General features: G+C 38.3%; 1 protein-coding gene across 6 annotated transcripts in view; it reads right to left on the bottom strand.

The window, feature by feature from the left end:
- Positions 1 to 478: 478 nt before the first annotated feature.
- The window catches only part of SATB1 (SATB homeobox 1), a 91,854-nt gene continuing 65,065 nt past the window's right edge, over positions 479 to 27,267 (bottom strand). For 4 of the 6 annotated variants that reach the window (XM_021538125.3, XM_077787181.1, XM_077787201.1 and 1 more), the window contains exons 9-12: positions 27,103 to 27,258; positions 5,266 to 5,469; positions 4,686 to 4,781; positions 479 to 2,202 (exon numbers count right to left, since the gene is read on the bottom strand). In XM_021538125.3, the coding sequence (XP_021393800.1) occupies positions 1,720 to 2,202; positions 4,686 to 4,781; positions 5,266 to 5,469; positions 27,103 to 27,258 (939 nt within the window). In that variant the 3' untranslated portion in view covers positions 479 to 1,719. The remainder of the gene's footprint in view (positions 2,203 to 4,685; positions 4,782 to 5,265; positions 5,470 to 27,102; positions 27,259 to 27,267) is intronic. The other 2 variants (XM_077787207.1, XM_077787204.1) reach the window with 2 other exon arrangements.

The following is a 27,267-nucleotide window of genomic DNA, read 5'->3' as shown; positions in this document are numbered from 1 at the left end:
GAGAACCTTATTAGTGATAATTTAAAATAATCTTGCTTAGAAGGAGACTGCTATGAGCAAAGCCCATCTTTCCTATTTATTTTATGACTATTAATGTTTTTTTTTAATGCTTATACATTAGTGCAAGGAACAGTGTTAGCATAATTCTAGTGTAAAATAAAACCAGCTGTATCCATTATAAGTGCATTACTGCCAGGAACTGTAAATATGTTTATGCCTGATAGCCTTCTGACTCAATAATATCCTGCTATCTCTGTTGGGCAGGCAAGTTTTTAAACCAAGAAAAGACAGGTTATGATTTTCATAACCAAACTGTGTTTTTCCTTTTGAAGTATGTTATCTAAATTCAAATTTTAAGAAGGTCGTTAAAAAAAAATCTGCCTGTGATTTTAAAGGAGAACAAAGTGGTGACAAGAAGGTATGATGTGCACTAAGAACAAGTTATTCCTCCCAGATATACATATACACAGACAAACCCTGCCATATCATACCATACAAACAATTTTAATTGTGTAGTTACAGTCAATAACCACTCCTAGTCAGAACATTTCTGCATAAAGAAAATTGTGATACACTTATAAAAACAGCCAGCTGTAACAAAATAACTGGTGTTTTCATAGCAATAAACTCATAAAAAAGAAATACACCTTTATACAGAAAATTTATACAGCTGTAGCTTTAAAATTGATTGTAAACCAAAGGAAGACACATTGCAAACATCAATTATTTTCACATTAATTGCATAAGTTTCTAAGGTGATCTATTAGTTTTATTTACCTAAGCTTATTTGCATGATAGTAAAAATTGCATACAACAATAAGAGTGAAGCTTATAGTATGAATTGCTTGGATAACATAGAGCACTTTTTATAGGCAACTGTGTAAAGCACATTTTCTCTATTTAAAACTTTTAAGACACTTTGTTTTACTGCCCATCAAAATACATTTATAAATAGAAAAAAAATCAGTATGGTAACAAGAGAAGCAATATTACATTTAACGGAAACTTCCAAAAAAATTAATTACAACATGATGCTGCAGGATCTACAAATAAATAATGAGGACTAAATCGTGTTTCACATTTTCTTTTTCATTTTCTCTAAAACCATGTAACAATGAGAATGGAAAAAAAAAAAAATACAGTGACCTTTATTTCCAAAAGAAAACAAATCTGAATTACGGCAGTGCCATATAATACAAGGCATTTGTTGGCATATGTTATCTTTAAACTGCATTCCACAGTCTATAGTTCTTTTGTAACATACAATAGAACAAGAGTAACAAACTCTTTTTATTTTATTTTTTTAAATAAATGTGAATTTTCAAAGATCAAGTGTGGAGTGCTACAGTAATAATTAAAAAACAAGAACAAAACAGAAACAAAAAACAGTAAATCACAAAAGTTGTAATGCTTGTCTGAAGGCTCCAGAATCAAAATCACTGGTATCATGCTTATTGGGTACACTCACAGTGTATCCAGTGAACACAAATTAATATCAAACAATCCTCAACGCTTCATCTGTTGCTGCGAAGCAGTTTGTAAAATAGAGTAAAACATCTAGTGCAGTCTGCATTATCCTTTTTTTCAACTTTTGTGCAAGTTTTGGAAGATTCATTGGCCGAACAATGAATAATAAGGTTTTTGACACAACGCAAGATGGAATTTTCATTTAATTAGTAAATACCAGCGGCACTGTTGAAAGAAAATAATACTTTTAGATCAGTCTTTCAATTCAGCATTAATCTCTGTGTTCCCTTCTGCTGATAACTCTTCTTCTAGTTTAACTGAAAAAAGCGTGTTTGCATTTTTGTCTTGAATGCTGTCTTCTAAATCCTTGAGCAGCTCTTCTTCCTTGTATTCTGCAACATCCACTTCCAAACCAGAATTGTCCTTCAGCTTCCCATGGTGCTTGAGATAATATCGCTGGTTCTGAAAGAACTTGATAATGGTGTACTTGGGCAGGTCAAGCTGAGCGGAGAGAGTCTGGATTGCTTCTTCATCTGGATACAGGCCTACATCTTGTATGAAACTCTGTAGGATCCCTAGGGCCTCAACAGAAATCTTTGTTCGCGGTCGGGGCTTCTGACGATTTTCATCTTCAGATTCAGCTGGTGATGCTACTGTCGGTTGCCTTGGGGGTAGTCTGGGACCTGGTTGCTGCTGCTGTTGCTGCTGCTGCTGTTGCTGTTGCTGCTGCTGCTGCTGCAAGACAAAGAACAGCATTTTTTGGTACATGTATTCTTGTTCATATTTTGTTACTGAGAAAATCCTGAGGAGGGAGTGGGGGGAAGAAATTGCAAAGCTACAAACAAAGGCTTAGTAAGCTTAAAGAAAAAAAAGCAAGGGAAAAAAAGAACAAAAAGAATACTGTAGCTTTGCCAGACCAAAAGCACCGATGATACAACATTGGTGCAGTTTAGCTGACAAATTTTAATGAACATGCTCCATGAGTCAAGTGCAGACAAGACAAAATGCTAAATGACATAGTATAGGATTAACTTGACCAGCTTAGCCAGAACTGTAGCAAGGGCAAAGTGAGAAAAGTGCCAGATGAGGGCAAACGTGCCGGAGCTCTGCCAGCAACGGCAGCTGCTGCCCAAAAACAAGGGCTGCAACTCTCTAGCAATAGCTAGACGAATGGGCTGGGGAGTCAGGGGGAAGGAGAGCATTTTAGCTCTTTCAGTACAGAAATATCTCACGGCTGATCTGACCTCAGCGTGCACTGAAGTCTCGGCAAACTTACAAACATTACAACAGAATATGCTGGCTGGAAGTGCCTAATGCGGCGCTGTCAAACCCAGCCTCGGCAAGGACAAAGGGATCTGGAGGTAGAAAATCTGTGTTTCCCCTTCTGGATCTGATCTCTCCTGCCTGTGGTCTCTGAGCAGGCCTGCACTGCCTGTATCCCAACAAACAAACAGGGAACAGACCTATTTACCTGCCTCTGTGTTTGTGCTGGGGATTATTTAGTTAATATTTATAAAGCACTAAGATGCAAAGCTCTAAATAAGTTGCACTATTATTATTAGAAGGGAACATGCTGCATTCCAAAAACTCAGGCAATAAAAATGAGCCAATATGTACATCAGAAGAATAAGATAAAGCAAATCATGATGTAAATAATTAACAAGAGCTTAAAATGAAGTTTTGCAAGCATGGATTCAGAAACATTCTTAAAAGGTGAGGCACTGAGCCCTAGGGATAGAAATGTTTTTCTCATCTACCACCAGAGTACAGTACACTATAAGATCATTTTTAAAATCAAAAGTAAATTTATCAGTTACTGTTTGTGTTGACAATTCTTTTGCTGCACAGCACAGGAAGCACTGGTTAGTAAGATATTTTGGATCAGCAAATTTCTTGTCATATGGTACAAACCACCAGTTATTACTAAAAAACAAGCACAGCAAAACAAGCAGTTGCTATCACTTCATTTTATTTCCCTTTGAGAGTCTCCCTTCAACAATTTTTGTGTTTTGGTAGTGGTTTCCAGGCTTCTAGTAGCAGTTCTTTGAGACTCTAAGAAGCACAAAATGCTGTACAAATGGTATAAATACTGAAGGGATTATAATTTTGTCCACTTCATAGGGACTCTTGTGGTTGTGGAGACTTTGCACAGACGTCCGGAACTGGTTTAGAAGCCACTGCTTTAAGTGATCTTCATATTTTAAGATCCGACACAAATGCCCTGGAATTGGGGCTCCTTCCTCATCCCTGTTCAGGTCTTTCCATGTTTTATGGTCTGTGAGCAGTCTCATTCAAGGCTCCTGGCCTGAAGAGATTCAAGACTACTCCCAGCACATTAAATTCTTATAAGACTGGAGGCTTTGTATATACAGTTTGAAAACTTGTGTCTGAGCTACATATTTATGCATCTTTAAGAATTACCATGTAGAACAGCAGAGACAAAACTCAGGCCCAATCTCCCAATCCTTACTCTTACAAGTCATATTAAGAGATTACAATGCAACTGCTTATGTGAATAATATTTATGAGATCAAACACACAACTTTTATCAACAAGGCAAGAAAATCTAAGTAAGTGGCATAGTGGTTGAATGTTTATACTGTGCATAAGCTTCTCCTTTTATTCCCTTAAGAAGCGATTTTATTAAAAACAATGTACATTTTCAAACAAGTGCTGTTTTATTACTTAATATAGATCTTTCTCTCTCTTTTTGCTAAATCAAACAGCAAGTTTCCAGGCTTTCACAATTATTTTAGTACTTGATATCCTAAGGGATTGTCTTATTCAGTTTTCTTTATCTTTAATATACACTTGTGTTGTTTCTGGCTGTGAGATTACTCTATCCTTCCTAGCTTTGTAAATATTTTTCAGTATAGGTAATACAAGTGATACACAGGGTCTCAGCTGAGGCTGGAAAAGCGTGGGGTAATATCTGCCCTTTAAGAAGGAGCAGTTACAAGGCTGACCTCAGGCCTTTTGTGAGAAGCGATCAAAGAGTCCCCGGCTCAGAGAGACAGCAGTCCCCACTGACAACCTGGGCTACACAGCTTAGCCAGCTCCGCTCCTGCTGGCTGTGCCAGCAAAAAGGTGTGTGCAGCTCTTGGAGGAGGCCCCGCTGGGGCTGCCCTGAAGCAGAGGGCAGCTCTTCTAAGTCCCATCGTGTGGGTCTTGCATCCCCTCCTCTCTCTCCCTGACATGGTGCCCTTGTGCCGGCTCACCTGCGGAGCAGCACCCAGCCAAGGTCCAGCGGTCAGCAGGCCTGGTAGGAAAGCGCCTCTATGCTCTCCTTTCCCAAGGGTGGTGGGAGAGGGGCTCTGAAGGAAAAACAAACAAATATTGACTCACCCCAATCTGAACTGGGGTTAAAGTGGGATGAGAAATCCCCTTCCCTTCACTCCTGCCCAGGTCGAGCTGCTACTGCTGAGGGCTCTTGCCTGGTTTTCGAACAGCAGCACAAGGTCCTCCTGCTCTGCTGGGAAGGAAGGACCTTTGCCCGGTGCCTTTTGGCCCTGGTGCCTGTCCGGCCAGGAACAGCCAGCACGGGGCTCGCCCTGCCCGCACACAGCTGCCTCTGCGCTGCCACCGCACACACTGGCAAACAACCAGCGAAGCGAAACAAGAGCTGTGGGTGGTCGCACGGTCTCCTTTGAACTGCGGTGGTGGACGGCAGCGCGCTCTTATCTTGCATCGGGAGACCTGCGTTTAGCCTGACCAGGAGGGAAGAAACACTAATTTCCTTTGCTCAGTTTAAAGCTTTATTTACTTAGCGCTCTGCAGGATTGGCCAAGGTAAACTAACCTGAATCTGTTCTGCTGGCACATGGATAATGTGGGAAGGCCTGTCACCATGGTGATGAACTGCATTGCTTTCTTGTTCATAAATGGCATCGCGTTCAGGCTGAGGAAGACTGAGGAACCTTCGGATCATGGAGAGATTCTCCCAGAGGGTCCTGTTTTCTGGTGATGGATCTTCTTTCCAACGTAACAGCTCACAGAGCCACCCCTTGAAGACAAAAAAACCCCAAAACATTAGGTTTCTTTTCATCACATTGCAAGAGGCAAAATGAGGGTGAAATGTCTACTTTAGAGGTGCTGCATTCTCTCATCCTGTCACCTGATCAAAAGGGCTTTCACTGCACAAGCTGGGCTTAAAGAAAAGACCAATGCACTGAGAGGCTGCCCAGCCATTTCACACACTCTTACCAACCACAGGCATTTTGGAAAGCATCTTCCCCTTGGTCTCACACCACAATGCTGCTATTTGTTTGCTTGACTGTAGGGCTGCCTAACGTAAATCTCAGGAGTACAGGAACTCCCTAATAGCTCTTCAAAGGACAGGAATCCTATGACTAGATGCAGTCATGCAGTAACTTCTTAATTTCTGCTACAAAAAGAGGTTTCTCTGCAGGTGAGCTTATTTCAAGTGATACATAACTGTTCCCAGATTGTCCTCACAGACCCAGAAAAAAAACAGTCTCTCAGTTTTACATACAGGATTATTAGGGGCTGGGGGAAGGAAGGTGTGCTCTAGCTTCTGATATACATTTCCACATCAAGGATAGCAAGGTGCCTATGTCTTTGCGGCACATAATATGAAGTCGGCTACAGAATCCCCTGCAAGAATTGAAACAGTTGCTAATTTGATTCTGAAAGAGACATATGAGTTCATCAGGAAAATTTAATGTTTCTTTACATCTTAAAATTTGAGGATTTTTTTCTCAACTGTGCGCTGGTAGTTCTAAAAGAGGAATGCAAACCCTCTAGCTAGGACAGTGTACATCAGCAGAAATTTTCTAATATATTAAAATTTAGGAACAAAATATTACATGTATAAAACATTTATTTTATCTTCAAGGATCTGTTTTCAAAAATAGGTCCATGCAGTTTTATTTCTTAATGCTATAGGAAAGATAATATGACATTTTATTTAATCAACAAATAATATAAATGTACAGAAGCTTTTAGGTCTTTTTTATATGTACCAGTAGTGGATTAATGGTTTATCCAGACTGGTTTACTAACACATACAATAGACTCATAGATACTATATAGATATGAATTTTCTTGAAGATACTCATATCTTTAGCTAATAGTTTATAAATGCAGTGCAAAAATATTGTCACAACAGGAAGAGTAAAAGTAAATAATGTTAACACATTCATATTGTATATGAAAATATTTAGTGAGGTGTGTATAAAAATTGGAAGTATATTTGCTTGGATACAAGTGAAAAACTGAACAAATGACACAGAAGAAAATGCCCCCAAGAAACTATCAAAATGACAAATGTTATAGAGATGGTGGTAGCAGAGCTGAAAAAGCAAAAATTTAAATGGGGCCAAAATCTGCCAGGTGCTCACAAGGTGTGCAAGGGAGGGAGCAGAAACAGGGGAGAGCAGAGGCAGCAGAAGGGCTCCCCTATACCCTAGGGATCGAGCATACCCCATTCTTAGACCATGCACTAAGTGGGGAGACGACTTGGAAATGTGGCCAAATGCCTTCACACAGAGCACAACCCTCAGCCTGTCCTGGCTGGAATTGTATGGCATGTTTTCAAAACAGTAGCAAGGCTCTCTGGAATGTATTAGCAGGGCGAGCTCTCCCTGCCCCTAACAAAACCACATGTTGCTCATGGCTCTCTGCTCACTTGCATTCATGGGGATACTGAGTGCTGTACTATGCTCAACAGGAGTGTACATTTATTGCAGTAAGTTAAAAGTGGTGCACTCAGAAAGCAGAGGCAGCTTTCTGGGCACGGAGGAGAGATGATGATGAAGATAAACCAATCTAGATATTTTAACTGAAGAGCAGTTACAAAATTCCTAATTAAAGAACCCCAAAGCCACAAACCATCCCATGCCAAAGCATAAAAATCGTCCTTTGGTTGTCTGGAATCTACACTGCTTTATACTGAAACTGTTGGTTTTCTTTCTAAAGTGGTGAAACAAAGAGAAGAGCTGTCTATCATGACAGTTTGGTGGAAGTAAAAAAAAAAAGACAAGACAACCCGTCTCCACCCATGACACCTGTCCAAGGCATACACACAGGTTGGAAAAGAATTTGCACCATGCATTTAGAAGCTGCAGATGTTTTGTCTGCTGACCACCAGAATCACAGGGTTTGTTTTTTCTTAAAAATGCTGTAGAGACTCTCTAAAAAGTATCCATCAGAAAAAATAATTCCTAGGCAATACCATTTTCTGTTGATTAAATATATTTGGCAACAGCTTTTGTTAACTAAGAAATATCTTCTCCCCTGTCTTTTCTATTTATATATTTACTAGGTCAGACTTTATTTTTATTAACTACTGATAGCTAACATTGTATTTCTAACATTTTTCTCTCAATTTTTGCACTGAAATAATACTTCTAATGCCTTATCTAAAATTATTTGATGAATTGTAACCTGAAACATGTCTCCGCTAGCCTTTCAGGGATTTTGAGATAATGAAGACAGATACTTCTGACAGGGTACACAGAAAAGATTACTGTTGTACCAAAATGCCTCTATTCCACTCAGCACATTTTTAAAGAAGTAGACACACTCTGATGAAACATTTGATGGAAAACACGGCAACAAACAACTGAATTCTTTTACAATTACAAGGATAGAAACAATTCTTTGGTCTTCATTGTTTATTTCTGTACATATTTATGAAAGCTGATTTCACCAATGTTCTCATCAGAGATAGTGGATGGACAGTAGGAGAGGCTGTAGAGGCTGGCTTAGTTTGTTAAAGAGTAACAACTTTTATCCCAATATGCTTTCTTTTGGTTCAAGACAAACAATTTAAAATAGAAGTATTTTATTTAGTTTATGGTTCAGAATTCTGTACATGAAATAAAGGTAATTCATAAAAGTCACCTATATGAGAAAGTATGAAATGTTTTTACAAAATTTATGAAAAAAAATAATCCAGACTTTTTTAATGGTTAATTCTATGTTCTGTAAAATGTATGTTTTGTTTCCATTTGATCTAAAAAAAGCTATGAATTGTTGCAAATAGTCTGTTGAATTTACAAGTGAATGTAACAGGGCTAGTTTTTCTCCTTTCATACTTTTTTAAGTCTATAGCAATTTCTGCCTAATTTCCTTTTTTTCTTGTCTTTATAGTTTTACAGGAAGTGGAAATGACCACAAAATAATAAGGAAATATTTATAAATCAGATTAGATCACAGCCGGTTTATACAGTATATAGAGTACATTGTTAAGAAAACAGCATTAAAATAATGAAGCTGATACATTTATGCAGAAAGGCAAACCCCCCAAAAACTCTGCAATGACATTGGGAACAACCTTGATTTTAAAACAGAGTAAATTTGCCAGGCAACATTACACTGAATATAAAGAGAGTACAAAGCAAAATATAAACATTAGCCACATGTAAATATGTTTAGAGAACTTTCAGGATGTTACTACTTTTCAAACTGACAAAGTTTAATTTGACACCTTCTGTTCTAAAACCTTTGTTTCTATTCAAAATCACGCCTTTAGCTGCTATCAATCACTATGCTCTCCCTATTACTTAAAATACTGGCATGGGCCCTGGATAAGCTGAAAATGCCATGCAGATGAATTCTGAGATAATATGTTCAAACCTGTTATATACAACACAAATCCTGTAAAGTTATGTATTGTAAACCTACATTTATTGGGAACTAAAAGTCTTAAATCCATCTGCTACAAAGAAAATACTGTTATGCACTTTCAAGTAACCAAGTACCATCTGCAAAGGTCTTGCTACAGTAAGCAAGAAAATGGTGAAAAAAAAAAGATGCTAAACCTAAGATATTTAAAATAAATAAGAGTCTTCTGTCTGGTTTTCTGATAGGGATTTAGTAAAGAAACACAAGACATTAGAGGAAAAAAAAAACCTGTGAAAGCCGAACTGCCAAACTATTGCAGGAAAAGCGCAAAGAGGATAACTGCCAAAACTTAGGCTCTGCAATACCCATGAGCATGCTTATTTTAAAGAAAGCATCTATGCATTTTATCCATACATCCAAATTCTATTATTTTCAGTTAGACTTCTGCTGTGCTTAAATAAAATCTTCTGCTCTTTCACAGAGAGTTTCTAATAAAATATTCCTCCATTCTTTACTATTGAAAGGAAAAAAAAAATCTACACCTAAGGTGTAAATATCTACCCTAATCACATCAAAGAGGATAGCATTACAATAATGAAAAATGTTCTCTGGCCAAAGCTTTCCAAATCAGCAACAAACACATCTAGTCTGAGAAAGGAAGGCAAGGTGAAGCAATTGAACTTGTTTGGTTAATTTGTTACATTGATAATAATTTGTCAAATTATGAATATTTCTTACAGAATAACAATTACTTCAGCATTTTTTTAGAAAGGCTGTAGCTTAACTCTAAAGAGGGAAAACATTTTAGAGTATTAATGCTAAGACATGCTCAGGTGTTTTTTGGTTATATTATATTTAAGATTATTTTGTATCATTCTCTGAGGCATATAGTATAATAAAAATATATGGTGTTAAAAGAAATCAATCTAAATAGGGAGGTTTTTGATACAAACATTCTAGCAGAAAGTGTGAATTTCATTTCAGCATCTACTGTGAACAAAGACTAAGTACATAATCCATTAAACAGTACTTCTAACTAAAAAAAATTGAGTATTGTAGACTCAACTAAAGTAGGCATTTTGAATGAGCACATTTTCAGCAACTAACTAGAAAGCTAGCAATTTATCATTCAACAAATAATTTTCTACTTTTAAAAGAATCTGTAAGTGTTACTTATGCTAATGAAGACTGTTTTTAATCTGCCCACAAACATGCTAATAGAGGGCAATTTTTATTATTTACAATGCTGAAGGCACTCCAGTTTATAGAACGCAGATATGAAATTACACTTGGTAAAATGGGCTCTTAATTGTCTGAGCAATCCAAATCCTTCACCTTTAACAGGAAAGCTTATAGACAAAACAAAGGAAAAGAACGTGGGGACTAAACTTTAAATATTGACTTTTTCCCCTTCAAAAGCCATCCAGCTTGCTTTACAATCTCATTATTGTTCCAAACAGCTGCACTCATCTTAGATACTTCTATTTCTTTACTCAACAGATTCCACATATACAAAGGGCCAACACAACCACTACCATATATATAGTATTAGTCTTTAGTATTAGACTTGTAAGCTGCACATTGCACAGAAAGGTTGCTTTTGGAAAAGTCATAATACTTTGAGTGAGATACATAATGGTAGCAAAGGAGTACTGAAAGCATTTTAAATTATTTACTAGGTTAAAAGGGTGAAATGGTACTTTAAATACATCAAATTTCATCATCTGGGTCATTTTTTGGTGGCAAAGTGGTATTGATCTTTCCAAATGCTTAAAATTAACTATTTCCAGAAGGTCATTATTTGATTAAAGGCATTAAAGTTGAGGGCAAGAAATGATGCACTTTGTCTTCTTTCCCATTCAAATAATCGTGTAATTTAATCAGAACTATCCCTTCATGTCCTGTAATAAAAATGTTTGTCTTAAGATATTGTTCTTTACCTAACATATTAACCTTTAAATGTTATGAAGTTCTTAAGAATAATCTCTGCTTAGAGAAGATTCTTTCATAATGCAATGAAAGGATCTCCAGCATTTAAATTGATAAGGCCAAATTTCCCCTACACATTGATTGGAAAATGCATTAAACCCTTCAACTGAGATTTCTCACAGTGTTGAACAGTATCAAAAATTCAGGGAGTTCTGAATCAGTAAACTCATGCATATGGCATTAAGAAGCAAAAATAACCAAATGTCACTTCAGCACAAACAAATATGACCAATAAGTAACAATGGACACTGCTTATTTTCTCTGGGAAATGTTGTTTGTGCTACATTTACATTATCTGAAAAAACAGAACAGGGAAAACATGGAACACCCACTGCAGGGTAAAAAACAGAGCATTTAATTCAAAATTCATTTTCATGCTAAAATCCCTTAAATCTGACTTCTTTCTGTGTGAAATACCTGTGGGTTCAGACGTGGGAACAAGCCTATATGACAAGAGCAGTCCTTTTTACCCTTCAATGTTATTCTGGAATTTCCTGCTGCAGGAAAATTCATTCTGACTGCAGGTTTATCTTTCCTAAAATACATAAAGTGTCCTGGCTAGCTCCTATGCAAAGCTGAATAGACTTAAGGGCTTCACAGAAGAACTAAGTCTATTAAAAGAAATGCCACTGGGTATTATTATAAAGATCTGGGAAAACTAATAACCTAGTGGACTTAGCAATTTTTGATACTGACCAAAAGGTTTGTTAGAGTTCATTTTAGCTTATTTTTTCAGGAAATTTTAAGCACTAATTTCCTTCTGTGAGGCATATAATTTTGACTAATTTTAATAACTGCAGTGAATAGTCAATACTTTGGGATTTCCCTATTTTTCTTAGAAAATTGTGCATCTTGAACTTAGGAAGCAAAAGCTCATTTTCAGTTGGTTCCAGAAGATGAGTAGAGATACCAGAATATGAATTCTCTTCTTGCTATGTAGCCTAAAGTGATAATAAATGTACCCAGAACAATGGTTGCATTAGTATTTTATGTATGCTAATCAGCCTTAAGTTTCAGGCTTTGCCTTTGAGCATTGTCCTAAATCACAGAAAGTTTGAAACCTGAATCTGTCCTTTATCTCCAGATATTCCTGGTTCATCTATTTTACTGGCTTTCATTACTAGAATGTTGAAAAGGGAAGCCAGATGTGGATTTTAAGTAAATCTGTATCTACCATCATCATAGATGAGATTTGAAACTGAAAACCCCACAACCTCATATGGCTTTTCAGAAGAAAGGTAAACTTCACTGGCAGAAAAAAAACTTCCTTTGAAGAATACTGAGACAGATGATGCCATTCCTTAACTTTCTTATCCAACCTATTATTCAGCTACACCATCTGTCTGCATGGTACCTCCACCTTTTGTCTGTGTGGTGAAAAAAAAATGACCAAATACCTAGCAATGGTACACAAATTTTCAGTGATATTTTAGGGAAAAAGGATTCCTAATGTCTCTTCATCCCTCTGCCCTTTCCCCTCCCTAGCTGCAGCATTTCAAAGTTAAATACATATTTCTATTCTTGTAAACATACAAACAAATAAATAGGGAAGAGACATTTGCTAAAGCAACCTCTAAAATTCAGTGACAAGCATCTAACAAGTACAGAAGCAAAATGACATGGAGAGCTGTTGTGCTGCTTCCACAGCCTTCTCTGTCATACCACACCTCTGTTTCTACACAGAGCCATCCATGGTGAGTGGCCAAAAGCCAGTGCTTGCAAAAAACTACCCAGATTAAGGTCTGAGGCTGTATCAAAACTGCTCTGTGCGTCCCCTGTGTATGAGCACTGCAGACACCACCAGCTCATGGACAGAAAAAACCTAACCTGTAACTCTAAACCTGACCGAAAACATAAGTATCATTACTTTTTAGTTGAGTACAGAGGAAATTCAATAATCTAAATGAAGGGCTTCTCCCAAGCTTGGTTTCTCTGCTCTCAGATTCCTTCACCTTTTATTTCCCCTGTTCAAATGTATCTTTTTTACAGCATTGCCTTCAATTACCTAGCAGTGATAGATAGGCACAAGCCCTCATCAAAACCACAATGTATATACCTTTGAAAATCTTATATAAAATGCAACTACATTCATGTGGAAAAAGCGAATAAAGTAATAGATGCAAAAAATAATGGGTGCAGCTTTACTCTGCCTTCCTCTCTTCCAGATCCTTCCTCTTTCACACACACCTGATTCAACTGGCATCATAATCATGAGAGAACATCTGACAAAAATGGACTTAACAATAATAAAAAAAAACCTAGAAAGGAAAACCACCTGCTAATTATTAAATAAGCCAGCCTTAGTCTGGTACATTACTTTTTATAGTACAGTCATATAAAATGGGTCAATGGGTTTCACAAAGGGTGACTGATAATATATATCAGCCCTTTATCTTTTATTTTAGCAGAAAGAAGTACTGATTTCACTGCAATATCAATGTGTCCCTTGAAAGTAAATACAACCTTAAATTCAACCACGACCCTTAACAGCCCACATTTATTTTTTCTTAAACATGCAATCAATTTTGTATGGCAGCTATATCTGCAGTTTAGTTAGAGAAGAGTCTTTAATAGAAAGAGCCTGGCAATTTTAAAAATCTTTTTTACTACTATCAATTTACAGTGAACAGCAAATGTTTATTGTTACATTGCTTAAAGAGATTTCACATTTGCTTTGGGGGAAAAGACCTCCAGTAAAACAGTCATTGGGCCAAAGTGTCACTTTTGTAATTACTTATATGTTAACCCATCATGTTGTTATATATATAATTTTTTAAAATATTATAATTTCCCAGATGGAGCAATTTAATTTCATGGCTTCTTGTCACATGGCTTTTTCTTTCCAGAATTCATTTTGGATCAGGGGAAGATCTACCACACATTGAGGAATCACAGACTCACAGATACTTGGACTTCGTTGTAAATGCAGTTCAGCTGACAAGATACTCCAACAAGTGACATCATTCCAAAACATGCACTGCTCAAATCCATTCTCAGACATCCCTTCAAATTTTCACAGCCTAACTAAAAACTTTCATATAGATTTGAATTAGACATTTAAATATTCTGAGAAAATGTCTTGTCTCTTGCAGTTAAGCTGGATTCTGTGCCTCTCAGTTTCACAGTGAAGAACATTTAATGCCCTGATAAAGCTAAAGATGAAGGGAGTCTTAAGAAAATTGAAAAGCAACTTTTCTCTGACTTTCCTCCAGATTTTGTTAACCACAGAAACAGTCAGAAAATTAATAATGTTTATTATCTCAAAGCAGTTAAAAAAATTATCTTTAAAATCCACACCTGTGAGAGCTCGAGGCCTCCCAGCAAATGAGTGGGGAGCAGCCAGAAGTACGTATCTCACCCATGGAAAAAGAAAGGCAATGAAATCCTCAGAAAGCTAAGATACCCTTACTTGGAGCACAACTGCTTGCGGCAGAAACTTAAAATAATAGGAAAGCTGGATCAAAAGGGAAGCTGGAGAGATCAGGTTTCTCTCTCCTGGGTGGGAACCAACACAAGAGTGCTTCCAGGTAGTTTGCAGTTAGGATGAGGTCAAGAACAGCCACAAGGGAAAAGTTCCTAGAGAGAGCAGTTCTTAGTGCTACAGTTTTCCTCACTGGCCAAGAAGAGTGCAAGCCCAGCTGAGTCCCAGTCCCAGCTATATTTCCACACAGCAGTTTCAGCAGTACCTTCTGCCCTTAAGTCAGGACTGCAGGGAGCAGCATGTGTCTTCGTGTCTTCCTGCCCTGATCCCTCCCATCCTGTTCCTCAGGTGAAAAAGATCAATCCTTTTAGACTCTCTCTTTATATGAAATATGAGTAGCAAATGATTTATTGGAGGTGAAGTAAACTGGCTCCCTTAAAGCAAAAAATAGAAATAAACTAATTCAAGCCTTTAATTTTTTTTAATAACTGGTCTTACATAAAGAGTAGAAACTTCCTGTATCAGTAGAGCTTTCTCTTGAATTCATAGATACTAAAGATGCTAAGCACTAGGCTCAGCAAAATAACCAGTCACCTGAGTAAACCCACAGATATTAAATAATATGTGTGCCATTCTTGCTAAGTTGGGGTCCAAAGCTTCAGGGAATTCTGCTAAGGACTTCTCAGTCCAAACATCTTTGCTTTACAAGGATTCTGAAAGCTATATTTATATGCTTCTAAAATTCCATCATGAAGTAAGAGAACACAACACTGCACAGGAATAAAAATGAGATGGCCCCCGAATAACAATGTGCTTTCAGATAGAATCTGGCAGATTTGAAATTAGATAAATATTTGCAAATTGGAAATTTCCCCACTTAGCTAGCTGCGTGCCTGCTCCAGCCTATTCAATAGATGCCAACAGTTCAGGCTAACGCATAACCAAAAATCTGAAGTTTGACTTAAAGGTTAAATTTGAAGAAAATTAAAAAAAAAAAAAAATGGATGCAATGAGAAATTTGGAACAGCAAAATAAAAATTTATCTGGAACAAATTATCATCTCCTTTCTCACCTTGCACCTAGAAATCCAGCAACATTCTTTCAAGGTGTAATGTGTTTTGAATTACACAATTTAGGGGAGAAAACACACATCTGTTATTTCCTACTCCTGCCTTGCCCAGCAGCCCTTCACCTGATTTGTAATTGGTCACTCCTTTAACAAAATACTTCTCGGCTCGTTAGTGTATATTTGTGCTTGCACAAGATGCCTTTATTCTTTGCAGTTACGTATTTAGCAGCTCTCGGCTTTTCGGCAGGAATTCTACCCTGTCATTTCCTGTTTAGTTACGGGTTGAGCTCGCTTTTGTTTTGTGCTGTTTACTTGGTACCCTGCTTCCCCCACAGCCGGGAACCACAGGCTGCTCGCTAACTCCTCAGCCTCCTCCTCGCCTCTGCCACCACAGCTTTGTTTTCTTTTATGCCTCTAGTTAACTCTCATACAGCTCACACAAACTTTCTCCCTTTTTATTAATAGTTAAAACACTGATATACTCAATCTTCAAAAACCTCCTGAATCGGTGATCTGCTACAGAAGGCACAAGCAACCTGAAAAATCAAGAGTAGGCATAGCTCTTTTCCTGGCTAAATCTGTGTCATCACAAAGAGAAAGGAACAACGCTTCACCCTAAAAGCCAGCAGTGCTGGTGACCAGTCCAGCAAAGGCCAAGGGCATGGAGTGCCCACACAGTGCCACACACACACAGGAATATGTGTGCAAAATCATGGTGTGTGTGGGGATGTGCCTAGAGTGGGATTCCAACAGGCAGGGGACAGGAGGCAGATGGAGCAAGAGTGGGTGGTGAGGGTATTTAAGGGACAGGAAGGGGTGGGAAAAGTTGAAGGAGAACTAAGAGAAGAGCCATACTGAGAGGAATAAGAGAAGGTGGTGAGATAAAAACAAAAGAGAAGGTGAGGGTATAGAAAGCAGGAAGAGAGATTAAGAAAATCCATCCTGCCAGAAAGAGCACCTCTTGTCAGGCAGACAGCAGGTGCTGCCTGGGGAAGAGCTGATTCACACATCTGGAGTATAGGAACCAGAACACCTCTACCTAAGAGAGAAAAACTAAAAATAAAAGACTCAGAGAAGGTGGCAGAGGGTGCCATACCTCCTTCTTTTGGCAATCCAGTGCTTCCCAACTGCATGACATTTTTTTAATAGCTTTTTGGAGAAATGAGTACTGTATTTCCAGATCTTTGCAAAAATCTTGTCAGTTCATTTCAGCATTGTCTCATCCAATATGAACCCTTCCTGTCCTCCTCTTCATCTTACTTCAGACTTATTTTTCCGATATCTGCAGCCACAGCACTTCCAGGGCTTTGGCTACTCCTCCAGAATAAAATTTTCACTTTTTTTGGGGGCCTGCATGGATCCTGAAGGGGTCACTAATGGAGATGCACTACCATGCAGTCAGGGACACTGATGGCACACCTGCATTGACCAACTCAGCTCTGGGAAACTAGGAATGCAGTCAGAAATGCAGTCAGTAGCTGCTGGCCAACTGGTATGAGCAAGGGTCTTTAACCTTGCTTGTATCAGCCTGGAGGGCCATCTAAATTGCCAAATTTCTTGCTACAAACTGCACCTTCAGTGGCTTTCAAAACCTGTCCTGTTCACCTTCTTGTGACTGACTTCAAACACTGAGTCTTAGCTCCCTGACTCTTGCACTTTCAATATTGCCACTGCATCACAAATCACTGCCAATGGATAAAACAACCTCTTACTAAAGCTACTTTTTTTTTTAAACCTCCCCTGGAAGCCTTATTACAGATTAGACTTGATGAATTTCTATCCAATGTACTGCTCCATTCCTCCCGCCTGACAATACCTGGAACATCTTTCGGAGATTCTGCTCAGTTCCATTCTGTACACTTTTTTTTTTTTTTTCTTGCTGCAAAAATTGTTTTAGAGTCTTATAATTAAAACCTTCTATCAAAATAGCATTAATTTTTTTCTCTGTGTAGAAAACTAGCCAACTGTGATCTACTAAAGAGTAGATGGTTTAAAGAAAAAGGCTTACCAAGTACTGATGGCTGTTTAATATGGGAAAGATGAACAATTTACCTGAAAAAATGAATTTATGAAAAAAAGGCAAAACAATTTACAGAAATTTCTAATTTCCTCAAAAGTGTTTTCATAAGAGAATATTTAATTTTCCATTATCTGTTTTCAAAAGAAATATGGGAATATTTTAATTTAAAAATAGAACAATTTTCCATTTCCAAAAATTTCTAAAGACTTTGAGGATTATTTTTTAAAAAGGAATCTTTTCCCCAATAGAAGAGGTACTGGGAAAGGTTAGCAAGGAGAAAAAAATCCATGGTGAAAAACTTTGGCAGAAAATTTTATTTCTCCTAAATTTAGGTAGCAGTGAAGACTACATTTTTTGGTTAGAAGCTCTTCTTAAAGTGAGGTGTTTGCTGGCATGTTATTTTGAAAACCAGCACAGTAGGATGACTTCTTTAATAAGTGGGAATAAACCCCAGAGATCAGAAAGTCTCAGAGTGAGTGACAAACCCCTGTGCAGTATCTGATTTCTTTGCCAAAACAGAGGTTTTTAATAAAGGTCAAAGATAAATAATCTCCAAAGACAGCAGTGTCTCTTCCCCCTGTATGTTTACTCTTTTATTTCACCCCTTTGTAGCTAAAGGCAGACCCTAACACACACACACACACACACCAACAAAAGGAAACAACAACCAAAGAGGAGGGAAAAAAAAAAAAAGAAAAAAGCCTGAAATTTTAGTTACACCACATGTGGTTTTCATTTGTGAAAAATGAACAAGCTGTTTGTGGTTAAACTGTCTAATCTGCTGTTATCAATCTAGCACTGCATTCAAGATTTACAGGATACATCAGCTTCTGTGCCACATTAGCTGTAAAAGGGAGAGGGGGTGGGAGGAAAAAGGAGGAGGAGAGAGTTTATCCTGAGGAATAATATTTCCAATGCAGCCACACTCACACTACATCTGGTTGTGCTGGTAGCGGCAGTTAAATTGAAATATTTCACAGCGTGTGTCAGAAACATGCAGAATGGTAATTATGACAGATCTGATTAAGCCTGAGTGCCACTAGCTCCCTGGCCAGCTCCGGTTGTGCAGGTGTGACCTTGTGCGTGCCTGCGTGTGTAAATAAAATTAATTACAAGCGAGAGGGCGAAGGCTTCGGTGACATCACAAAGCGGAGAAACTCCCAAGGGGGAGACCTAATGGAATATTTTCCCTCAGTCTAATAATACAGTTCATATTGACTTGAGGTAATTAGTGGGATCATTAAAGCAGTTTTCCCGGCGTATTTGGCTGCCTGATCAGATTAGTGAAAATGTTCTTCAGAACAAGCCCTGTGTGGTCTGCCAGAGAAGGAGGAAATAAAAAGCAACAAAGCATATTTTGGAATGATAAGCAGCGCTGGACTTTTTTCACGGCATTTTGCAGGGCCAGTCCCAGGAGCCTGGGTGCCTGACTCTCCTGACCAGTCCAATCTTTCATCCCAGGTGCACATGCTCCTGCTGCACATCACCTGAGACTTTTTAATTTTTGTTCTTCTATGCTTCAAAACTATGCCATCCCTACCCCTCAATGCTTAAAAAATCAGAAAAAAGGCTTGTGGGATCGCAAGCCCTAGAAGAAATACCTTAAGATAACTGATGGAAGGAAGAAGAATAAATATGTGATCAGATCCTCCCCACCTCTCCACAAAAGTCTAACAGAAGATCAAAGGACTGGTTTGAGAATCATTAATGTTTTCATTTCCTAATGAGCTTACCCCAGGAGAAGAAAAAGGGGGGAAAAACCCCAAGAAGTTTAACTATGACATAAAGTCTTCCACAGTAACAGAACACAGAGCCCTAATCAAGAAATGGACCATTTGTTTAAAAACAGTCTATTGAGCATGCTCTACCTTGCAAATGGAATATGCCAAGCTCTGTCACAGATGGCAAGCTTTGACAGTTCCCATCCGTAGCGTCGATACTCGACAGTTCAGCACAAGATCAGTGACATTCTGTCTCATTAGAGCCACGCTAATTATCACAGCTAGTTTCAGGGGAAACCATGTGTTGCAATGGTCAATTTGAAGGAGTCTGTGCATCAACAAACTGGTAATAAGGATCAGACACCTTATTATATGACAGCATGCTGCCTATGATCTGATTTACTGAATCAGAGGTACTGAGGCAACACTGAAGCCTGATGGGTTATGGAATTGCGTGTACACAATGAGTAGCTGAAATATGCTTTAAAAATAAAAAGGAGCTATATAGAAACAATACAAATAAAAAAATTTAAATGGTGAAGTTATAATAGGGAGTTTTTTCATTTGACATTAAGACATGCAGAGATGTTAGAGATTTTGTCAGCCAGTTTTATCTTTAATCAAATCATATAAGATAAATAATTCAAAATGAAAACTGTAAAATTATGGATTATGCTAAATTATAATTCATTCCATACTCTGATTTTTCAGTTTCAATAACATGTACCAAACATTCCTTATGTTGTGCCGTCTTGATGCTTTAACATAATTTTGTATTTTGTAAAGAGCTTTCTCTTCTTGGCTCTCTTTTTTCATTTGTACATTTAATGACTTAAACTTGTACTTCTCCTAGCTTCTCTCACTCATTTATGCTCTTTCCACCAGACAAAAACCATCCAACCAAAACTCCCCACTCTGCTGTTTCTGGACACCTGCGGGCCGCATCCTGCCAGGCACTCAGCGGTCCCAGCGCCTCCCAGGGATGCGCCACAGGCTGCGGCCGCGAGAGCGTTAAGCATTAACTCCCAGCCAGAGCAGGGCAGGTGTGCACTGCATCCCTCCAGGGAAGCTCTCCTCAGGACTCAAATACACTCCATCTCCCGAAGCTGCTACCAGTCCTTTAAACGGCAGCATTTGAACAGCTCCTGCTGCCACCCGTCTGGCTGGGAACCTCCAGCCTCCGCCGATTTGACCCCACGTGTAAAGCATGCTCAAGGAAGCACTCTTTTTCATCAGTGTGTCAACAAATCTAGCCTCTGCCTAATGTGTTGAAAGGGCTACCTGGCTCCAAGGAGGTGTTTGAAGAGGTCAATATAATCCTCTTACCAATCAAGCATTCTCTGTACCTGTTTCTTTTTTCTTATTTCTGATTTTTTATTTCAGGTTTTAATGACTTTTTCCTCCCTCCTCTACATAGATTTACATGGGCAATTACATGCTGATGTGAACCACCTTGAAGATTTTAAGGTAGTTTCTCTTCAGTGCATCTTTGTTGATTCATGAAGCTGCTGTCTGTTCTTTATTAGGGGGAACCCAAGGCTCACTGAAGTCAAGCCACTTCAGCAAAGCCATACCAATAATGTGGTATATAGTCAGGATCAATGCCAGCACTTTCTTGGGACTGTCATGATCAAGAGCCAACTAAACTAAATTTTCTACTGCCTTTCGGAGAAGTATTTTTTTTTAAAAAAAGCAACAGAAATTTCCTGAGCTTTTAACCTTTATTTCTGAGACTAGGACATGGGGCAAAGGAAGGACATGGAACATTCTTTTTTTTTTTCCCTACCAGAAACCTGAAAATCTTTTTTTCCTCTGACCTGGGCAAGACAGAACACACTATGACTCTGTAACTCGATATTTTGTGAAAGAAACAAATCAGCTCTATCTGCCAAGTTTCACAGTTTCACTGAATGACATGCCGCTTTATGGGGCAATTCTTGATCGCATGCAAAAGCCCATCTTGCTTTCTCAGTTCACACTCTTCCTCTTGCATCCCTGCTGACACCCGATCCCACCCTGACTCCTGCTGCTCATGGCACCTCTTCAACTGCCAGAGCAATCACCCCCAGGCAATGAGGGGGGAGGAAAACAACATTACAAAATAATAAAAATAGATGTTGTTGCAGCTAATGTTTTCTAAGTACTGTATGTCGCCTTTGCACCGGGGTGAGGGGTTTATTTCCAGGTGGATCTGTGAAACAGCAGACCTCAGAGTACATTGTGTTTCCACCTCGCGTCTCCCTGTGCAGCATCCCTCCCTGCTCCACAGAGAATCCATTGTACACTGAGGCTAGGGGGGTGTGGGGGGAAGGAGGTTTTTAAGCCAAGATTTAAACCCAGGAAGTGACTCAGCTGCTCGGAGGGAGACAAAGGCAGGAGAGAACTTGACGAGAGCAGGGTGATGGGCAAGGACCGAGCCCCCTCCTGCCCTGCAGGTTGCACCCCTCTGGGCAGCCTGAGGTGCAGTGCCCTGAGGAAACAGCTTTGGAAATAAATTTCAAGATCCCCTTCTAAAGCCACATTGTTACCAGAGGGTTACTCTTGGTGATAAAAAGGTTTCTTTTCCTCCAGCTGGAAAATAGTTGAATAGATTGTTCTATATCTGTGGTAATGGCATGTTACATCTCTGTGCCAGATCCACAATACCGTGCTTGTTCAGTGTGGGAAGCTGTTTAAAAATGACTTTCCTATTAGAGTATATAGCTTAGTCTCTAGATGGAAAAAGCCAGATCAAAGATATAGCATTTATAAAACTGCTGGTTAAAAAGATAAAAGTGAGATAACAGACATCAATTTTTCACTATAAATCTCTAGGTTTACTACAACATTAAAATTTCCAGTAAAAGCAGGGTTTTATATACCTGAACTCTAATGGCCTATTCTGAAAATATTTATGTCAGGAAAAGCATGGTATTTGCATGCCAAAAGCATTTTTAGTGCCAGTGTTTAGCATTCCCTTCCCATTTAACTCCTTCACATCTACTCATGAGCGCTAGATGCTCTGCCTAGTGCCTACCTGTCACATCTCCTCATGCAGCCTCCTGGAAGTGAAAACTCCAGGTGCATACAAAGACAAAAAGTCAAATGCTTCTAATTAAATAGCCACTGCATGAAACACTTGCATGATTGCTCAGGATGGAGTCTCCAGCATGGTCTGAAACCCATGATTTTACTTCCACATTTTGTACATGAAACTACTACTAATCAAAGCAAAAGCCAGGGATGGAAGGACAGGAAACTGGGCAACACAACACCACAGCTCAGAAGTAACAGGTGAGAACTCTACATCATTAGATGAGGTTTCTGTAGGTATGGGTAGTACTCCATTAGATTTATTTTAAAATCAAAGCATGATCCTGTGAGAATCAAGTGTCTCACCCTCCACATACAGGCATTTTCATTTGGTGAGAAGGGAGGGCATTTGGGACCTATGAGGCCATAAAGAACCATTGGTAGGATTGATGCTGCAGAAGAGTACTGATTTCACCCGTTTATTTCACTAAAAATTAAACTTCTTTAGGCAAATAATGCAGGCTAGTGGCCTTAATCTGTAGTGCGTGGGACTCTCAGAGGTATGGAGCTTGATATTACTGCAGTTTTTGCAAACTGCAATTTCCTAAATTTAAAAAAGCTGTAGCAATTTAACTTGATTTTCAGCAAAGTATTGCTTTCTTACCCGCTACATACTAGCACATCCAAGCCACAGCTTTTCAGGATAAGCCATAACATAAATCTAACTTCTCAAAACATAGCAAACATACAGAAACACTGCAAGTTTCTACCTGCCTTATCTCTCACGGCTCTTAGGTATGGGGGTTTTGTTTGCTTGTTTATCTGTTTTTATGGAATAAAATTAGATTTCAGCATCTGTCACCATCAAGGAAAACTCATCCCTGGCTCCCACATGAGAACATCGTAACCACTGCAGAGTTACTGAACCACTATACCTTAATGATCATTATACAAATCAACTTTTTTTTTTTAATAACAAAATTAAGAATGTGCTTCCATAATACTTGAATCAGACTTTCAGGTTACAAATTTAATAAAAACCCAATACAATGGAATTGTAAAAGTAATGTACGCCACAAAATTTTATATGTGGATTCTTTTAACTTAGAGTTATTCCGATGTGCTGATTAAATTTTAGCAAATAATACTGTTGGCATTGCCACTCTACCATTAAGAATAAACAACCTGTAAGAAGAGACAAAACACTTGGTAAACCTTTCTGTCTTCGTTTTGTGTGCATTTTTGCAAAGCTTTCTTTTCAACATAATCTAACAAAAAACCCATGCAGGCCTATTAGAAAGACAACGTACAATAAAAGTACAAGATTTTAAACATGGACATTAGGTGCTTTGCTAATTAAAGTTCTAAAACTCCCCGAAGAAATTATGTATTCCAGGAATTTGAATTGTAATATCTTCCTTACCCCTCAGTATAATCATATTAACTTTTGAAGTATGTATTTTGAATTTAACAGATTTTGAATTATTCTGTAGATAATATTTTGATCCTTAAAAACATAGAAACTTAAAAATATACAGAATGTATGCATTCCTGTATGGGAAAAGAATTCAACATTTGAAGGAATGTCCTAGCTGTCTCTCCAAACCCATTCAAACCCATGTACCAGATAGGCCCTTTCCTTTGGGAACACCAACAAGCTGCCAGCAAAGTGTACCGTGAAACTTCAAGCAGGCAAATCATCCCTCACCTGAGTCAGCAAATGAACTCTCTAACAGCGCTGCAACCTCTGCCTGACCCCATGACCTCTGCCACAGCAGGCTCCAGCACCCAGCTGCTTTGTTGAGCATCAGGTCCACATGTGGTTGGTCCTCCACAACTCAGGAGGATTTAAAAATAAAATTGTTAACGCATTATTTTCTAATATGTTTCCTCCAGACTTTTCACTGTAATGAAGTGATTATCTGAGGATTTCCAGTTCCACTCTTGCCAAGGGCATTAACACAGCGCAAGGGAAGATGCTTGTTTTTTACCTTGGTGCTACCCAAATAGAAGCTCCTGTAGCACATCATTTAGTAACAATTCTGTATGAAGTGCTCTAGTCAGCAGAACATTATCTGCAGTCTCCTGGCTCAGGCAAGCCCAGCCACCTTGCTTAGACATCCAATCTAATGTTGCCCCAAATAAGTTTATTTAGAAAAAAAAAACAAAACAAAAAAAAAAAAAAACAAAACAAAAAAAAAAAAAACAAAACAAAACAAACAAGACAAGGCCTTCTACGCCTTTGCCCCCTCGCAGAGCTGGTTTTGGTCACATATGATTTTATACCACAACTTCAGACTGCACTCAGAAATTAATTAAGTTTTTATATCTAAAATAAGATAAAAGAGCAATGTTCAATTTTGGCAATTTTCAAAAACAAAAATGCTAATCAACACATCATGTTCTAATATGTGTCCTTCAGACTTTTTACTATAAGTGGGGTTGTCTCAGGATTTCCAGTTCTGAATATGGAACCAATACCTCTGAATTGAAAAAATATCAGTAAGAGATTTCTCTCAAGAGAGTCTCTTTTAGAGAACATGTTTGAACAAGCCTCCTTTTGTGCAAGGGAGACTTTTTGCCCTAAGAAATGTTTACTTATACCACTGAAGAGTTCCAATGTAGAATCTTTTACAATACGTGTACCTCCTTTAGTATATGTGGCAGTGCTACATGTTCAAAGATCACTAATTGGGTTACTAGCAGTCAGCTAGTTCGAGAAGACCCAGCACAGCCTAGTCTACCTAGGAAGTTACTTCTGCAAAGCCACTTCTAGTACAAATGACATTTTAGCTAACTACAGACCTGAAAGCTTACTAGACACATAAATTAACATTACATAACTGAAATTGGGAAGAAAAATAACCCCTGAGAACACAGGGGTTCACCAGAATAAAATGGAAAAGAACTATGTGTTTGGTGTTGTTTTTGGTACTTAGTAGCAAAGTTTGTACAAGAATCCAAATTTTATACCAATGCTCAGATAATCCTGAACTGCATCCTCTGGAAGCTTTCTGGCTTCATTTTGGTTGTCAGCACTGGAAGAGCTTACCCACCTAGAAATGTTAAGGCTTTGCACTTTAATAAATATCCTATCCTAAAATATCCTAAAAATCAGATTGGAACAAAATTATGAGGGCTGATAGGTTGGCTTCATACCTTAGCTTTACAGAGGACTGCAGTGGAAAGGGGAAGGTGCAAAAAACAGACAGTTCTCTAACCCCAAGTTTTGACATGAAAATAAAGACATCTGAGGAGCACACAGGTTGGAAGCTGCTGTAACATTCTATCATAATTAGAAACATTTCAAGAGCTCTGTAATTTCCAATCAAAATTACAGTAATTTCTGATATACAAGCCATGATTCATGACAGAATTTTTACATTCCATGGGAGATTATAGTGGCCTGATGTATGACACACTGAGTACAGCACTAACATAAACAATTCAGTTTAATGTTTAAACAGCACTTGGTGTTTAGAATCCCACAATAAAAGAAACATATTATTGTTGAAATTATCACTTTGACAGTGATTGAAGGGTAGGCAGGCATGTGGCCTATAAAGCTATAATTTTTACAGTCCACAGCTTGAGTTTAATCATTTTGATACAACATTTCCAAAATATCCCTTTAAATGCTCCTTACACCATATAACTTAAGATACAACATCCTTTCTGTACAATGAAGTGAACACCAAAATGTGAATGGCACAGAAGTCAAAAGTTAAAGCCCTGTTAAAATGAAAACCAGCACTAAAATGCTGGTGGCCCAAGAAACATCAGTCTAACTGAGCTTCACTAGCATTCCCTGGAGGATGCTGAATTTTTCTATGAAGTAATTTTAGAAAAGTAAAGAATAAGTGATTAAGTGGATTTAACACTTAATCTAATATGAAAATTCAACTTTTGCAACCATTGGTGCCTTTGGGTTTATTTTAAGCATTTGTATAACCACAGTCTTTCATTTTTCTATATGTTTTTCCTTTACTTCTTGAGTACAGTCTCACTTAAATCAATTCATTCACATACTCCAGTGATCCTTCTCAGAAGACATGTCATTTATGATAATCATACCCAACAAGTGCTTGCTGATTTCTCTCTTGCCACTAAACTTGACAGAAAATCTTCAGTTAAAGAAAACAGAATAGGAAACCACAAAACAAAGGCTAAAAAACTGAATATGCAACATATACATATGCATGCAAGCACGTAACCAAGCAAACATTGTGTTACACAAAATTATATTTTCTCAGCTATAACTTGTACAACTGTTATTTTTGGGGGGTCTTTTTTCTGGGTTTTTCTGGTGTTTTGTTTTGTTTTTGTTTTTGTTTTTGTTTTTTGTTTTTTTTTTGACAGCCCACCTCTCATGCACATTCTCACCAGTGGGTATGTCTAAATAATTTTTTTTTTGCAAAAAACCAACACCCCAGCATTCCTTATTGCAGCACATGTAATTGCAAAACACCAAAGCCTCAAGATTACTTTGGAAGCAATACCCAGATCTTGACCATAGCTTTTGCCAGATGCACACCAGCTAAGAACTGATGAACCTGATCCCTTCCGAGCCACACCATGATCCATGGGCACACAGGGAAGGTGTCTGGCTGGTGGGGAAAAGGGAGTGAGAGATCTCATGGAGCTGCTTCTCTACCCTGCCTCGGGAACCAGAGGTTACCTCCAGACTCAGCAAGAAGCTCTGAGTTGTTGTACTGGGATGATACACTGACCCAGACATCCATTTTAACTCACATAGAAAGTTATCTGGGAGAACAATCACACAGGACATGGAGCTCTTTGAGCCCTGGGAATTTTACCTGGCTTTTGGTTGCTGCAACCTTCGCAAACAGTGCTTGGGACACCTTAGCTCTCTTCATTTCCTGCTGAATCTCATCATAAATGGAAGCATTAATGTTCATGGAATTGTTTTCTGGTTTTCCATTCCTCTCTGTAGCAATAGTAGCAGTTTTGACCTAGAAAAT

Source organism: Lonchura striata, chromosome 1, assembly GCF_046129695.1.
Source record: "Lonchura striata isolate bLonStr1 chromosome 1, bLonStr1.mat, whole genome shotgun sequence".
NCBI lineage: Eukaryota > Metazoa > Chordata > Aves > Passeriformes > Estrildidae > Lonchura > Lonchura striata.
This window is presented reverse-complemented; position numbering and strand designations above follow the sequence as displayed.